The sequence below is a fragment of the Arachis ipaensis genome, chromosome B6, assembly GCF_059453495.1.
Source record: "Arachis ipaensis isolate K30076 ecotype BB chromosome B6, ASM5945349v1, whole genome shotgun sequence".
Lineage (NCBI taxonomy): Eukaryota > Viridiplantae > Streptophyta > Magnoliopsida > Fabales > Fabaceae > Arachis > Arachis ipaensis.
Genome location: NC_142441.1, coordinates 119623021 through 119641745, shown reverse-complemented (window position 1 = coordinate 119641745; position 18725 = coordinate 119623021). Strand labels below are relative to the sequence as shown.

General features: G+C 29.6%; 1 protein-coding gene across 1 annotated transcript; it reads left to right on the top strand.

Annotated features, from left to right (window-relative positions):
* Positions 1-14377: 14377 nt before the first annotated feature.
* LOC107648333 (uncharacterized) lies at positions 14378-18150 on the top strand. Its single transcript, XM_088490900.1, has 10 exons — positions 14378-14464; positions 15095-15145; positions 15226-15299; positions 15530-15617; positions 15897-15931; positions 16096-16160; positions 16914-16975; positions 17129-17199; positions 17303-17366; positions 17977-18150. The coding sequence occupies exons 1-10, from the start codon at positions 14378-14380 to the stop codon at positions 18148-18150; spliced, it is 771 nt and encodes a 256-aa protein (XP_088347026.1).
* The last annotated feature ends 575 nt before the right edge of the window (positions 18151-18725 follow it).

Sequence of the window (18725 nt, the reverse complement as noted above, 5' to 3'; positions counted from 1 at the left end):
AAATAAAAAATATATTAATTTAATTTTAACGATATTTTTTAAAATATTATAGATACCGTTGCATAAATTAGCATATATATATATTATAATTACCCTTATTTTTTCAGTCTTCAAATACGACGCTCCTAGGTACGTATAAACCAAATCAAGAAATTAGGTTAATTATTTAGAATAATAAGACCTAATAAATGGATAATATAAAAATTATGATGTCACGAAATTAACAAAAATACTAGTTGTCCTTTAAATTTTATTTTTTAATTAAATAATATTTTTTTTCTTTTTTCTCCATTGTTTATGTGGCTACCAGTTTTATATTTTTTTTATCCTAGTAGGTTAGAAAATATAAGAATTAATATCTTTAATTATATTTAAAAAAATATAATAATTTATTTATTTAATAATAATTAGGTTAATCCTATTTAATTTTAATAATAGAGTTGCTACAAATAAATTAATTCATATTTTAATTTGTTTGAGTAAATCGACTGAAAAGGTCCAAATATTTGAGTAATTCATATTTTCTTTTACTCTAGTGCTCTTTTTAACATTTTATTTTGACATTTTTATCTTCATTCTATTCTAATAAATTTAATTTAATTATATATATAAATATATTTTAAAATGTGACTTCAATTTCGGATGTATTCATAATTCGATCGGATAGTGTATAATTATATTATTTTAGATGTGTTGTGAAAATTTAATATAATATTTTAAATATGTTTACGATACATCCAAAATAACAAATAACAAAATTAATTTATTAACTAAATAATATGTATCACTTCTTCTCCTCGTATCTAACTATATTTTAATTTCATATGTTTGTGTTTATATATAATTTTTTTTTCTTTCTCGGATGATTATTTTTGTAGTAGTTTTTTTATTATTTTACATATGTTCATAATATATCCAAAATAATAAGATAACACATAAACTATTTTTGATATGCATCCAAAATTTATTTGATTTGTGCTTATATTTTTCTTAACAAAAATTTTTTTAACACATTCAAAATTTGTCCAAATCCGTATTTCTGGTGTTTTAATATAAATGATTTTATAACACATCTAAAATTATAAAATTGCATACTAAATAATTTCTTAACACATCCGAAACTCATCTAAAAATAATTATGTTCATTACTCTTATTTATTAGAACTAAAAAAATTATATATACCAGTCTTAAAACAAAAAAAAATTAATTTTGATAGTATTATTTTAATTTTAGTTTGGTTAGAGTTTAATTTTGTTTTTTTTTATTTTGTTAGGTTTAAATTTAAATATTTTAACTTTAAAAAGATATAATTTTAAAATTTAAATATATGAGACAAAATTTGAGATATAATATCTAAAAATAATTATTACAATAACAACAATGTTCGGAAACCAAGAGGGTACCAGCAAAAAATCAGCTAAATGTCTCTGGGTGAATCCAAAACCTCTACGTGGATGGTCTTTATGCTAGGCATTAGGATGTTTCTTTTCTTTGTAAATTGGATGGTTCTGAATCTATTTTCTGATTTATCATGTTTTAGGCATTTGGAGAGAAAAGAGAGTGAAGAGACGGAAGCTAATTGAATCAGTTTTCGTGATTCATGTTGCAATGATACTGAACGTATCTCCTCCTAATTTGAATGTAGTGAAACATTTAATAACCAATATTTTAAATCATAAATAAATAAAACTAATTACTATATTTATAATTAATTAAGTTGTTCCATTCTTGGTTGATTTGGAGTTGATTTCATATACTTTTCCTTACAATAAATAATAATTTATTAAAAGATGAATGATGATAGTTACTTGCACCGCAAAATTAAATGGGTTTCATATATCTATATAACACAACAAACAATAATGTCAAAGATGAAGGACGTTACCAAGTTAATCATATATGTACGTGCCTTTGGTGTGAACATAATACGTACGTACACCAAACATTTTTCGTCCTGCCCAAGATTCAGTTTAATTTGTCGTATGCTTTGAATATTTATATCTCTTCCACTAAGCAAATGTGAGCCCCCTTGTTTGTCACTCATAACTCAAGCATTAAATTTTCGCTGGAACCTTGGCTTTTATGTGTATACGGACTTAAGGTATATGCATAATCATGGCAAAAAATAAAATTCAAAAAACAAAATCTTTCTATAAATCCCTCTATGTTGGTTGGAGAAATTAAACACACATATTCGTTATGAAATCTTTCTATAGAAAAATATCAATTTGAAATCCACGTTTTCCTGGACCAAGATGATGATAAAATGTACTACTAGCAAGTTGGTATAACTTATATAGTAACTGGTTTTTTCGAAAGCATATTGATCTATGTTTCTTTATATATAGTTAAAGGTCACAAGATTAAATTATATTTTTTATTCCAAATTTAACCTAAACTTTTAATTTAAAAAAAAAATGATATCTTCATTAAAAAACAATATATAAAAAAATGTCATAAAAAGATCTATCTATACGTAAAGCACTGCAAAATTAGTAATGGCGTTATAGTGAATTAGTAATAATTATGTTATAATTGATCTACTATTGCCAAATAAAAGCAAACAAATTTAATTGGGGGGTATAAATTATTCTAAATTAAGGAAGCGGGAGAGAGTAGGCCAGTAGGGTCAATTAATAAGATAATTGATCAAAGTGGGTAATTAAGCTTGGTGCATATTGATGATGATTACGTTCATCAGCTGCAAGAAGCAAGATATAGAGTGAAAAAGAAAGTTGAGAGGGTGATAACATATAGTCTGATAGAAAGATCTTGTTTCCAATGGTTTGGATCCCAGATACAGGAGAGAGAGGGAGTGAGAGGAATCCAATTTCGGCTATTTTTTGTTAGATGTCGAGCGAGATGGCTTTGGTATCATATTTTGTTATTGAATTGTACGGTATTTTTTAAAATTCTAGAGACAGGACATTTGTAGAAAATAAATTGCTACAATATTTTTTTTTTAATTTATCTTCAACAATATATAGAGCGCGCATTGTATTTTTAAATATTTAAAAATATAATGCACAGAAATGTATTATATTATTTTAATATTAAAATACAATATACGAAAAATATATTGACATTATGAGAGACGTATTCATATTACAGGAAAGGAATATTGTTTTTTTTATTAAAAAAAATATAATTGGAGTATTATAAAAGGAAGAAGAGATTGTTAGATTGAGTGTGAATGTAAGAGTGTTTTTTTTTTTTAGAGAAAAAATCGTTTAAATGAGTTTAATAAGAGTACATAAATAAAGAGATGTGTTATTTTGAAAATATACTATAATAGTAAGATTTTTTTTCAAACATTTGAGGATATGAGTTCTGTACGTGAAAATTTATGGGATGTTATTCCTTTTGCAATAAGATATGAGAAATTTAAGAGTGTACTTTGTCAATATATGTGTCAATAATTAAGTATTAAAAAGAGTTATAACTATTGTTTATTGACAACCTGTATTATTATTCAGTGGTTTCGTTCAATTTCAAATAATATATGTGGCTGACGAAACAAGTCTGCAAAGAATGTTTTTGATCTATCAGCAAATACGGAGACAAGTGTCAGTTATTGAGTTATATGTTGAGTTTGAAGAATTAGTTGACGTTCATTTACTAGAGTCTAACATCGATTGGACAGTTTATAACACTGAAAGTGAATAGGAATTTGAGTGCATTTATTGTATTATTGGTCTAATTGAAGATGGAGATGATGATGATATAATAGTTAAGCCTAACGTTGCAAATGTGACAAACGCACTAGCGAACCAACATCTATATGGAGACCTTCTTTCATGCACACTTTGGATTCAAAAGTTTTGAATGCACTAGAATTTTCTGAGTCAATGCAGGTAAGCAGTCTTTTTTCTTATTATTAGTATTATAATAATAATAATTAGCATCTATTATTATTATTATTATTGTTGTTGTTGTTGTTGTTGTTGTTGTTGTTGAATCGTATAGTAATAGTCAGATCTATTTTTTTGTTATCATTAGTGTAGACCTTATTGTTGTTGTTATGGACAATAAATTTGTCGTCGACATAGAATTCAATTCTAGAGAGACTGTAATTGTAACAATTAAAAATTATACTATTTATAGGGTGTGAATTATTGAGTATGTGAATTTGAGCCAATCACATTTTATGTCAAGTGTGTACAATACAGAACAAGTTATTATTGGCTTATCAGAGCTAGTTTTATTAAGAAAAAATTTTATTGGGTTATAAGACAGTACAATGGTAGTCACACATGTACAAAAACTATGATTTCTCAAGATCATACCAAGATGAACTCAGACATGATTGCAGATGTAATACAGTCATTGTTAAAGCTGATCCATCTTTAAAGGTAAAATATGTGATTGCTGAAGTACAACTGAAATTCAATAATATGATAAGTTACCTATCACAAAGCATGGCTAGCTAAACAAAAGGCAATTGAAAAAATCTTTAGTGGTTGGAAAGCTTCTTATAAAGCTTTGCTGTTGTGGTTTGAAGCAATGGTACAAAGAGCCATCAGTAGCAGTCGAGATCAAAATTACACCAGCATATCGACGGGATGGGTGGTCCAAGACATTAGAATACTGACACAGGTGTTTTAGAGCTTTTATCCTTATATTAGAGCATTTAGGAGCTACAAACCAATCGTAGAGCGAGGTAGACGACACACATCTGCATGAAAAATACAAAGAAGCTCTATTAGTTGTAGTTTCTTAGAACGGCAATGGCCATATTGTGCCCATTGTATTTGTCTTTGTTGAGGGTGAGACTTTTTTAACGCATGGCACTTCTTCCTTACTCATTTGCACACACATGTGGTAACTCGGGATGGTATTGCACTTAGCTCTTATCGACACGACTCTATTAGCTTAGCAATAACACGTAGTAATGGATCATGGGAGCCTCCGAGAACTATCCACATGCTTTGCGTTAGCCACATAGCATGAAACTTCATGAGAAGGTTCCAGGCGCCGTATTTGCAAAAGCTTTAGTCAATATGGGTACATATGTTACAGTGATATAACGATGTTAGCATTATGCGGTGATACTTATTATTTTTGTTTTGTTGCTTTTTTATAGGTTATTCTAGGATTGTGCATGAATTTTATATGTAGTACGCAAGATTATGTGAGTTGGCAAGGCTTATACTCATTGGCTCAATTGGATCCCTTGATAACAATATGCTTTGACGTTTGATAGTGGTTATCGATGGATCATATGACCACAAACCTAGTAGAGTGCATCAATAGAGTATCGAAGGGGTATGCAATCTTCCTATCACATTACTTGTCAAGACAACTTTTACAGACTAAATAAGTTATTCACTAGAAAAATGGTAGAGGTTGAGGCTCGAAGGAATGCAGGACATGTATTCTCTGAATATGCGACCAATAAACATCAATCAAATCAGCAGGCAACCAGGAATATACAAGTTAACTTATTTGGTAGGCAGAATGAGATTTTTAAGGTGCGTGAGATGTCCAGTAGTATAGTGTATACAGTGAGTCTCCAATCAATAACATTGTGATTGCGGTGAATTTCATACAAATGGAATTCCATGTTGCCATGTCTTTACATGTTGTGTGAACCGACACCTTAATTGGCAACAATATGTTCATGAGATAATAGGATAGATGAGATCAGAAAGGTGTATAGAGCACGATTTAAGCCATTGAAAAATCCAACAATATAGTTGGTGTACCAAAGACTAAAATACATACCTAATCCGCACTTAAAGCAAGTGTCCAAAGGTCGTCCCAAAATAACTCGCTTTTTGAATGAAATGCATATATGCGTGGTTCTAGGTCTTGCAGGCTTTGTCGAGGTGAGGTTCATAGTTGAAGTAAATGCCCTCATTGTGCCGGATCAAGTGCTGGTGGCTGTGCACCTAATTTTTAATAAATTTAGTGTTTATTTACTTGTTGTATTGGATTATGTATTACATTATGAATTGGATTAGGTACTACATTATGAAATGAATTAAATGCTACTTTATGAATTGTGTTGTGTACTAGATTTATAAAAATTTAGTAAAGTTCCAATTCTTCTTGCATGATATGGACTTATAAAAATTTATAAAATTTACAATAAGTCTTTCAATAATAGCTGAACAACAAGTATAAAAATTATTTGCTAAATGTCTTTTTCATAAATTTAGTACATTTTTTAACTGTCTTTTTTTATTGTGAAAGAAATATAGCTACTGATGCTTCTGTGTGTGAGGTCAATCCTCAAATAATACCCCTTTATGAACATCTGGAGTTTGGAAACTTTTTGTACCTTTTATCCTTTCTGCACTTTTTGCATCACCTATACGACAACAACAACCACAATAATAAATACAATAATCCAGTAGAACCAACCTTAACAATAATAAATACACTAATCCAGCAAAACCAACATTAACAATAATAATAAATACACTATTATTTGCATCGTCATCACCAATGCTCTCATCGTCACTGTCGTCCTAGCTATCCTTATCATCCTCAGCCATTAGCAAGCATCACTACGACCAATCCCTCTAGTGACACTCTGGATCAAATCAATTCATCTCTAGTAAACAGACATTCTCGTCTTAGAGAGTGGAAAGGGACTACGACATTGTAGTCTGAAATCCATAGTTAACTGACCAGGAATAATTCAAGGCGATTGCCGATTAGACTGTTGCGCCTGCTAAGCAAGTTTAGGAGGTTGCAGTTGAAATTGTTGCACTTGCAGGTGAGAGTTGAAGAACAAATTATTCACCCATTGTAAATTGGATAATTCAAGCACCCGCTAATATAGCTGATGGTTTAAAGGTTGTTCAATTGTGTCCCTCTACTGTGAGATAGAAGGTCGATAATATGCCTGGTAAGATGACATGTGGAATAAGTATAAATTGGGGAATAAATGAGTCTAAAATAAAGAGCCAGACTCAGTGTATAGTTGTGTGTATGGGTATGGCTATGGGTATAGACGCAAAAAAAGTTGTGACTATAAGTATGAGTGTAAAAAAGAAGGGGCGAATCATCTTCTACTTTTGTTCTTTTTGAAAAACAAATTATATTTTATAATATATATATATATATTTGATATATAATGTAATATATATTTCATATTTCTCTAACATTAAATAAATATATTAAATTATATTTTAAATTATATTTCTCTAACCTCTACGACCTACTTATTAAAATTTGATATATTTAAAACATATTTAACCTATGATGCACGAATACTGATACGGATACGGGACACGACGTGTTATGGAACACACGAAATTTAAATTTTTATAAGACTCAGAGACACAACGTATATATTATATATATAATATGAATTTTTTAAAATAAAGTGTAATGATATTTTAATATTTTATTAATATCAAAATATAACTTAATTTTTTAATTTTTTAATATCTTTTTTAAATTATATAAAGTATTTAAATTTTTTTTGTTTTAATAAATAATAGTATATACCATTTCTAAATTCATTTTAAGAATACAGGTTAAGAATCAAGTTGGACACACTATTGACATAATGATATTTAGGTGTGTTTAACTGTATCGAGAGAAAAATTTTTATTTTTCATTAAGATATGTTGAATACAGAAGACACACGTATCAAATTAACAAGTGTCGATAAATATCGTATTCAAAATGTGTCCGACACGCAGACACAACAACTCAACAAAATCTTCGTGCTTCATAGCATTGAACAAATTATCTCTAACCTCTTAGCTTTCATACTAAATAAAATATTCTATAAAAAAAATATGACATATTTAATCAATATATATTATATAAATATATGTTTAAATATACTGAATTTAAACATATTTCAATTTAATAAAATCTATATATATATATATATATATATATATATATATATATATATTAATTAAAATATTCATCTTAAAATATTTGAATTTAAATATATTTAGTTGGAATAAATCAAGATACTTAAAATATATTTAAGTTCAAAATATATTTAAGTTCAAAATATATTTAAATTAAAATTTAAATATATATATATACATATATATATATATATATAATTTTAAAATCTATCTAAATTTAAAATATATGTAAATATATATATTTAAATTCAGAATATATTTAAATTTAAAATATATTTAAACTAAAACTATATTTAATATATATATATATATATATATATATAAATTTAAAATAAATTTAAATTTAACCAATATATTTAACTATTTTAAACATATAAATACATATTTAAATATATATCCAAATATATTTAACCTGTTTTCAAAAATTGCATATATATAAATTTAAACTTTAAATAATTTATTTATGTAATTTGTCCTTATATTATTTAATATACCAAAGCCTCAAATTCAAACGTTCAGTGTATATATAGCTAATCATTAATTAATATCAATATCATACATCTAAACATATGATACAAGTATATTCTCTAATTATATATTATCAGTTTTTTCTAACTACTAATTAACATTAACCAATTTAAATAATAACTATAAATATGAATATTATTCTATTTTAGATTAAAAAATAAAAAATACACGATAAATCTATTAATTATATTACTATAATAAACATAACTTACTTAGAAAAAGAAAGTTTGAAATGTTGTTGCTAGTGGTTGAATAAGAGAAAGGAAAAGCTTGATGGGGGGAGAGAGCGAAAGGAAAGTGAGAGTGAGAGAAAGGAAGTTGAAATTGAAAATGAGTGAAAAAAGAAGCCCGTGCAGATGAGAGAGAGACAGAGAGGGAGGGAGGGAGAAAGAAGATGTTAGTGCGCCGTATTCATGGGCTTGCAAGGGTTAAATGTGTGTCGCGCATACAAGCAATACGTAACTTGCATATTAGTGCAATAAGCCTCTTGTATATTGTGCTTCTTCAAAATAACATCTGCAGATTCCTATAAAACACCGTTTCTAATAATATCATTGTTAAACTTACACTGCTTCTCAATACTAAAAAACGCAACATTTGAAATTTGGTTAGATTGAAGTTCTGATCCAATTCTATGTAAATCGCGACTAGTTACAAGATTTTTGGATTTTGAATGTAATTCACCTTAAGTCATCGCTGTTTACGTGCAATATCATGCAAAGCATAAATTACTATAAGTTGTAGCGGTATATGAAGAGGGAAGACTTTGTGAGCCACCTGATGCTTAGGATTGGCAAATACAACATTCGGATACAAGACTCTATAAGCCACCCGATTTTACCACTCTACGTATCGTGTTGAAGGACTTGGATCTGCAACTCTCTGAATGCGAAGGACAGAATCAACCCTGTTTGGCCAATGCAGATGCCACGTATGCTAGTAATAGGGAAACCACCGATCTCCATCTCTCCCATCTTTCACGTGAAGAAAATCTATGTTCAACGCCATCTCCGGTCGATGTTGTATCCTACCAAATTCTGATATCACTTGGTCCACTTGATGCCACTCAATCACTGCAAAATAGATAGATCAAGTTTGTCACCGCCGTCCATAACCTCGAGTGCTCTGCGGCAATTAACCCCGAGTGAACCACCACAACCACATCACGCATAGAATATGACTCCCACACAAACTAAATAAAAAATCTATTCTTAGTCAAACATAAAAGATAAAACATATATATCACATATGAAACGAATAAAATCCCTGAACAACTTACATCTAGAGTCCGCAACCTATCCAATGCAAGCCTCGTCTTAATAACTCTTGGCTCCTTCTAATCTTGCATAGGCTGCTACCTCGCCCACCTACAAAGTTGATTATTGGTTCAACATATATATACCCGAATATATTTATATAAATATTTCAAACATAAAAAATACTAAATCATATCTAGATGCCAACAGAAAAGAAAAGGTGCTGAAACCATATGACCTAAGTGTAGGAAACCACCAAAATATCCACTACTATAGTAGCTGCAACGGCCTGGCTAGATTGGTGACATTCTTGTTGGCCACCTGATACATGCATCTGTATAACCACCCTAGAGGGGCTGAACCCCTGCTATACTTGTCCATTTCATCGAGCTTTTCCACAAATGACAACAACTGAAGGTGAACATGATTCTCATTCTTGTCAGCTGAGTAGATACTAACATTATAATGTCGCCCATGCGTGTATATGCACTGTGTCTTCGGTAGCATTGGCTAGGAGCATTTGAACCATTCATGGAACCATGTGAAGTGCATTGTCATCTGCTTTATCTTATTCGGTGGCAGAAGCTCATCGAAAAGCTCCTAAGACCATTCCCAAATTAGTTTCCCATCAAGAATGAATTGTAAAAAGTCTATGAGGCACCCGCTGACTACCTCGCCATTGATAAACCACCCTAAGTGGTACACCACGTCCTATAAGGTTATCATGTATTCTTTGAATGACATATGAAAAGTGTGTGTCTCAAGAGGTCATCTCTCAATAAGTGCACTAACCAAAGGCTCATCCAACTTGAACCAATGGTTATATGTTCAGTCATGCCAGGTGGTACAACCTAATGGTCTCCAAGTAGGAGATGACTTGATCATGAAAAGGCATGTTCTGTTGCCTCCTGACACTGTATATACACCTACTTGGCTACATCACAAAGTAACAAGTTGATCAATCCTAATTACAATGTCATCTAATCATCGTTAAAAGTTCCAAAAATAATATATCACCTAATACAACATCAATAAACTGCACATTCTACTTAATAAAATCATTAATAGCCAACAAAACTAGCATAACAATATATCATGAACTTTGTGACTATCACTAGAATTCTACTTCTAATCAATAAAATCACTTTTTTTGGAATCTAACAAAAAATAAATATGCACTAATCTCTTTATTAATGAACCCAACAACGTGGGCAATACCATTAAGTCAGTATAGACGATCTTCTTCCTCTTACATGGCTCCACCCTTGTGTGATTCTCATGGTTCTCTCTAAAAATCTCTCCAAGATTAATTTAATCACTCTCCAAATGAAGAATCCGTGCCAAGCTATCACGGTTTTATATAGAAACAACAATATAAACCGTTGTAATTCACTGCAGTTTCTTTTCAACTAAATTTCTATGACTACGTAATCCGTGTAGGTCACGGTAGTTTATGGTTTAAATTGGTTTCTTCTTTGTGTGCATAAACCACAACCACTTAAAGTGATTTTTGGCTCATAGTTTTTACCTCATACCCGCATCTACCTATGGGGTTTGTTGGCCAACTTTTGTCTTTTTCCATAAACCCTACCACTTGTAGCGTTTTTTTTTTAATTCATAATAATACATGTAAACCGCTATTTTAAACTAATGAAAACAATAAGTCAACGCGGTTTATATAGATATGTAAAGAGATTTCAATATAACCAAATTTCAAATGTTATATTTGTGCAATTTAAGATCAGTTTGGATTGATTTTTGAAAAAATATTATTTTTTATTTTAAAAATTAAAATTTAATAGATAAAAGCTATTTCACATTTAAATGATTGTTTAAAAAGAGTTTTTAAACATTAAAAATATCTTTTGCTTCTTATGTTTTAAAAAAATATTATTAATTTTTAAAAAATACAAATAATTTATTTTTTAGTAGAAATATTTTTTTAAAAGGTACATTCAAATATATTTAAAACTTAATAATGTACTTTATTTTAAAAAAATATTTTTTATTCAAATAAGTCAATCCAAACTACTACTTAAAATCTCATTTTATTTAATCATATTATTTACTTAATAATAATAAAAATAATAACGTCAGTAGCTTTTCCCAAAGCAGAAATGGACAAATGTAGAAATGAATACTTGAATAGAGGGGTTGGTTCGTTTGCAGAGAGCACACGCGTGAAGGTCAGGGATCTGATTCAGAGAGTTTGTTTTCAGTGATCAGTAACGGAACCACAAGGGAAATAGTACACAATTGTCTTTTTATTCCATAAATCAATTGTTTTTCTTTTATTTTATCAGGTACGTAATATTTTTGAGGTATATATATATATATATATTCTGATATTTAGTCATTTTACATCTTATAAAATACGATTTAACACTTGTCAATTGTTAAAAATATATGCTGCAAATTGTAGAGTGTTTTTTTTCTTTTGTTTTTTGAAGATGAAGCCAAAGATTGTATGTTGTACACTGCAATCTGGAACTTATATATATAAAATTCACAGTTCAAAATAATTTACATAGAAAATGATATTTTTTCTTTTGAAATATTTAAATAACACTATTTTTTATTTATGAAATATATATTCGTTTTTCTGTAAGAATAAAATAATAATAACTTAATCTATCTAATCGAAACACTTATAAATAATATAATTATATATGATTTAGTGATAATTATTTGATTGATAATAATAATAATAATAATAATAATAATAATAATAATAATAATAATAATAATAATAATAATAATAATAATAATAATAACTGTAACAAGTTTATTTGTTTTTAATATTTTATCATAAAATATAAAATATTTTAATTTGTTACAAAAGTATTTATTTTAAAATTTTTATATATTTCATGATTATTAATGTGATAAATTTTATTTTGTCTTAGTCTTTTATCATTAAGCATGAAATATATAAAAAACACATTAAATTAAATATTTTTATAACAAGTTAAAATATTTTACATTATTATTATTATTTGAAAACACTGAACAATTATCAATATATATAATTATTATTAATGGATATTTTAGTCAAATAAATTTAAGTATTTTTTATTTTAATTTTACAGCAAAGAGTGCATATTTTATAAATAAAAAAAAATATTATTTAAAGATCTCGCAAGACTAAAAAAAAAAGAGTCATTTTCTATAATTTATAATTATAGGTATCAAAATTAGGAGCAAAATCATGTTCTATGCTAAAACATTGGAAATATTATTAGAAAACTTAACCATCATAGCTTTACATTAGTATTTAACCTCTAAAATATCATTAAGTAGTTAAACCAAACTATAGCAACACCACCATCATATCATATAATAAAATAACACAAAGAAGCTTAGGATTTTCTTATTTTGTAGAACCACAACAAAGGCTAGAACTAACATTATGTCGCTGTCTCCACTACAAGAAAAAGCAATATTTATAACAAAAAAAAATTGTTACAAAAAATCGAAATTTTGAAACAAAAGAATTTTGTAACGAAAAAAGGAGCCGTTGCAGTATGTCTCGTTACAAAAAGTTTTTGTAACAAAAAATGAAATTGTTACAATTCAAAGTAATATTTTGTAACAAATTTTTCTGATACAAAAAACTAAAAGTCATTACAAAAGTGATAACAAATTTTGATCTTCAAAATATTTTTCGTAACAATTTAAACTTTTGTGTCATAATATTTTGTTACAAAATACTACTTACTTTTGTAACATTTTTTATTCTTAGTTACAAAAATAGAAAATTCATTATAAAATATTTAATTAAATAATTGATATATCAATTAATTTTCTAAACATGCTAACTCACTACTAGAAAATTAGTTATTACAGACGAATATTTCCGACGAATTTTATCCCACGGAAATACAGACGGAATTTCAGAGGGATTTTTTGTCGGAAAATAAAAAAAATGAATTAGCATAAATTACAGACGGAAAAGAGAATCCGTCGATAATTCCGTCGGAAAAATTATTTTTTTTTCGTGGGAAATGATTACAGACGAAAAATTCGTCTGTAATTAAAGAAACAAAAATGCTATATTTTATTAAATTATTACAGACGAAAAATCCGTCTGTAATTTAAAATTTTTCGTTGGAAATATTAGAATAAGAGTTTAATTCTCGTTCCTCTCTTCATTTCTCATAACACCCCATCCTTCGCGGGCTCCTCACCCATCCCCTCCAAATCCTTCATCGGCGGCACCTCTCGCCGTTGCACCGCCGTTGCCCGAAGCTCCATCAGACCCCTTTCCCAATCTCTCCATTACACCCGGTCACCAGTCTCTCTCTTTCATCTTCGACGCCGATTAATTTCGCCACCCTCTCGACACCGTTTTCTGTCGCTGCTCATTGAAGCTCGTCAGCGTCGTCGCCGCTTCTACCTTTTCTTCTCGTCGCGGTTAGTTTAGGTAGGCTCCGTCGTCCCTTCCGATAACATTGATTCTCTTGCCATTGTATTTGACTATTTGTTCTGTTATGAAAACAATTTAGGGTTTTGTTACAGACACAGAGATGGCAAGCTTTATGTGAAGGAACTCCAATTTGTTGAGCATTGAATTGAATCAGATTGGGTATATTTTGGAATGGACTTTGTTGAATATGCATTCTACCTGTTTGTTGTTTTGTCTATTTCTGACTTTCTGTTGTTGTTATTGTCTCTTTGGGGTTAGCCTCATTCTTCTGACTTTCTGATTGTATTGTATCATTCAATTTTGTTAGGTCATAGCACATGGCATCATGGCTTTGATCTTTTGGTACCTTGCTAATTCTGTAGATTTAAAGAGCAAAGATGCTTCCCAATCCTTTTATATGTTTATCTTTAAGGTATGCAATTACTACTTTACACTATAAAGTGATACGAGAAATTAATTTTCTAGCTAAATCCAAAATATTTCATGATGGAATTTATATGATAACTTGACCCTGTATTTTTAATACATTAATATTTACAAGATAATAAGATCCTTTTATGTAACTACTCAATCAATTACTTTATTATGTGATTGATGATAATATCCAAAAGAGAACTATGATGCCATTGAAAAGTCAATGTTGACCAAAGTTATGAATGCTTGTGAATATAAGTTACATTATTGCTAATAATTCATATATTTTATTTTATTTTATTTGTTCAGCTTCTTTGTGTGGAGAACATCCTTATACTTTTCGTGAGATGAAGATGCAGATGAATTATTCATATAATAAATAGTGCAAAATTTTCTGCTACATATCGTGGTTCAATAAATAATTTTGTATCTTGCATTGCAATACTACATGTTTATGGAACAAATCAGTGTTACACGGTTTGAATTAAGATCATGTAATCTCTAAGCTAAATAAATCACATCTAAAACTTCAATTTGGAAATTCTTTCTAAAAACCAAATAATCACACTTAGCTAGAGTTCGAATTCATGTGAAGCTAAGTCTTATATGATCTAACCTTTGTTTGTAGGCTGGTTATAGACACATAGACACTGCTGCACAGTATGGAGTCCAAGAAGATGTATGTTAATTACTACTACGAATTTTTCAGTTCATTCATATATTGGATCTTGGTTGTCATCAATATCTATCTATTTACAGGTTGGACATGGACTTCAATCTGCTATGATAGCAGGAGTGGATAGGAAGGATCTCTTTGTCACCTCCAAATTATGGTATATATATATAAAATTGCCACCACTTTGTTTTATTAAGTGAAATTATTTACATTACATTAGGTGTTATTTATAGGAATGTGTTGACCAAATTAAGAAAACTTTGGTTGAAGTAATTGCAAAAATTTTACAAATCCCAAAACTTTTTTAATTACAATGTTACATGAAAATAACATCACTTTTATTCAAGTTCTCAGGACTTTGTGTGTGTAAAATTATAAAATTTGTAGGTGCACTGACTTGACCCCTGAAAGGGTTAGACCTGCCCTTAACAACACCCTTCAAGAACTCCAACTTGACTACCTTGATCTTTACTTGGTAATAATTAAGCTTCTATTGTTGCAAGTGATTTGATCAAATTTAAGGGATGAAGAAGAGTATAAGTATATAATATTAACAATAAATTTGTGTGTTGATTTTATAAAAATAATACTCTAACACACTCTCTTTCTCTCTCTCTCTCTCTCATTGCACAGTAGTTGATTATTAGAAGACTAATTTGTGTGTTTGCTCAGAGATATATTATGTTGTATTTAACTTGTTGATCTACAGATATATTATGATCACTAAGTGCTTCTTGATTATTTAATTTCAAAGGATACTGGAATAAGCTGTGCTAAATATCTTTTGAGGTATTTTAAATTTTGTCGTCAATCACATTACTTTCTCTTTCCTTGGTTTTAAATAAAATAGTTAGAAAAAGTTTTTATTGTTGTTGTAATTATTAATAACCAGGCAAAGATATAATCAAATCTTGTTGTGGTGACTGGTCTCCATGATTTTGTGGTGACTGCAGGTACATGATTTTCATATCTTATTTTCAAAGGCAAAAAAAAAAAAAAATACTTTCTACTGATTCAGGTAAAGACTTTGAAGGCTTTAATAAAAAGAATAATACTACTAATGTTCCATTATGGCCCTTTCCTTGTTGTATATAAAGGGGTAAGGCTGGTGGATCCTGAGGCATAACACCCCTTACTTCTCCTATAGAAGCTTCAATATCTGATCTGATCTTCCATTAATTTAATTTGTAGCATAATGAGTGCTCTCCCCATAACACAAGAGAAATTAATCCCAGATGCCACCATAGGGGCCACATCTACACGGACAAGGAGTTCCATCTTCACCTGCTGTAAGCTATGATATTTTCTGAGATCATAGGTATTTTTGAGATCATAGAGGACCACAAGGATAACTCTTTCTACCCCTGATGAGGTGTGTCCCGTTTAGCTGGTTTCGAGAGGTACTTCCTTCTTATTTCAATTTCATTTTTATCAATCATTTCCATGAATTTGAACTTCAATTATACGTGTTATTTTCTTCTTGGCAGTCACGCAATTCTTATCTATCTTGCTTCTGCCTTTCCTAGTATTGCTGATCATTGGTTGGTATTATCCCCTTTTCACTTATTTAATCACAATAATTTTCTTATGACTCCACAGATATGTGAATGACCACAGTGTTAGGTACTTAGTTGTCACATTTGCGTCACTTATTTAATTGCATAGGTGGGAGGTCAAGCTGGAAGATTTAGCAATGGCCTTAGGCCTTGTTGGAAATATTTGCATGATGTTTCTGTTCTTTCTAGTATTAAGAGTGTCTTTGCTTTTGCAGTTCATTGGCCTAACTTTAGAGGGAAGTATCAAGTACCACATCTAGCTAGGACCACTGCAATAGTACTCTTCACAGCCCATGGACTTTGCTACATTATCTTTTGGGACAACACTAATCAAATCTAAGAGGTAAATTCAATAAGCAACTTGTTCAATGCAAAGTCCTTTTTCAATCATAAACTATATAGGCTAACATTGTAAGAGCTTTCATTGTAGATGCTCATGTGGAATAAAGTTGGCGTCTCAAATGTGGCTGGAGAAGTAGCTTTGCTAGCAGGATTAGCCATGTGGGCCACTAACTTACCTTTGATAAGGCAAAAACTTTATGAACTTTTTTCTACACTCATCAACTATACATAGTTTTTGTAGTCTTTTATGTACTATATGTAGGATTTTCTTCTTTCTGTGTGTTTCTTACAAGATTTTACTTATTTTTGATCGATCGCTACCTCAGGTTCCTACAGTCCCAGCAAAAAATTTAGCTGGTTTCTACTCGCATCTTATCTTGTGAAACTATTGAACTGAATTTCTCCAAGAATCCAGGTGAATGACAAGTTCTATATCTGAATTTGTCTCCATTTCAAGCAACATAGTATTTATTTCAATTTCCTCTCATGTTGCTACAATAGGATTCAACTTTTCATATATATTGCTCTCACGGGGACACAGAAATTGTTGAGTTCTGATCAGTGCATATAGGTAGCTAATTTTAAATCTGCACCGTGATGTCATACAAATCATATAAATCATATAAATCATTGAGAAACTGTGTTGATCTTTTTTTCCACATATGTTGCAGTGCTCAAATATATTCTTGACAAAAGATCAAGATATACGATAATTGATTCTTTTGACTTCACATGTCATTTGGAACAGTCAATCACTATGTGCAGGACTTATTTTTACCCCCATCAAGCAATCAATCAGAATTCCTTTCCAGTCAAAATTTTGTTTAGAAATGGGGTACATTACACTCAACCTCATCATTATATAGTAAAAATAAAAGCTCAATCATTCATTACTCTTTTTCTTTGTTATTCTTTTTGTAAACTTTTGCATACTAGCTTTACAGGAGTTTGCTGAGAGGAAGGACAATGGGAAGATGGCTGAAGGATCAAAAGGAGAGAAAAAAGCAGGAAATTAGGACTCATAATGCTCAGTTGCATGCTGCAGTATTCGTGGCAGGCATAGCTGCTGCCGTTGCGGCCATTGCAGCTTTAATAGAGTGTAAATTGTAGAATCAATAGAGTGTACATAGCAGCCATAAGAAAGTGTACATAGCTTCCATAAAGTTCTACACTTACCATATGAGTGGTCTCTAGCTTAGCTTGCATTGTTCAAGAAATTTTAGAAAATTCTAAGGATACTACTCTACTAATGTTTGTGAGATATGGATGTAATTTTTAGTCCATTTGGATGTATAACTGTATATTATTGAATAAGTAGAGTTATATGCAAAGAAATATTATATAGATAATCTATTTTTTATATATCTCAAAGAAGAAAAAAATAATATATAATTTATATGAGTTGAGTTGAGTTTTTTTTTATATTTATTTTGTATGAAAACAAGTTTATTTTGTAATTAGAAAAATAAAAAAAATTATATTTTACCTCACTGACGGATTTACAGACAGATTTTCTGTCTGTAATCAGAACGTGGGATGATTTTCCAAAGTTCAAATTACAGACAGAAAATTCGTCGGAAAATCCGTCTGTAATTACAGACGGAAAATCCGTCTGAAAATTCGTCTGTAATTACAGACGGAAAATCCGTCGGAAAGTTCGTCGCCTTTGGGAAATGGATAGAAAA

Bases quoted from the DNA above. Each gene is read 5' to 3' on its own strand.
- LOC107648333 (XM_088490900.1), top strand. From the start codon at position 14,378: ATGGCTTTGATCTTTTGGTACCTTGCTAATTCTGTAGATTTAAAGAGC. The intron at 14,465-15,094 runs GTATGCAATTAC...CTTTGTTTGTAG, and splicing joins TTTATATGTTTATCTTTAAG to GCTGGTTATAGACACATAGA. The intron at 16,161-16,913 runs GTAAAGACTTTG...TTGCTTTTGCAG, and splicing joins AATACTTTCTACTGATTCAG to TTCATTGGCCTAACTTTAGA.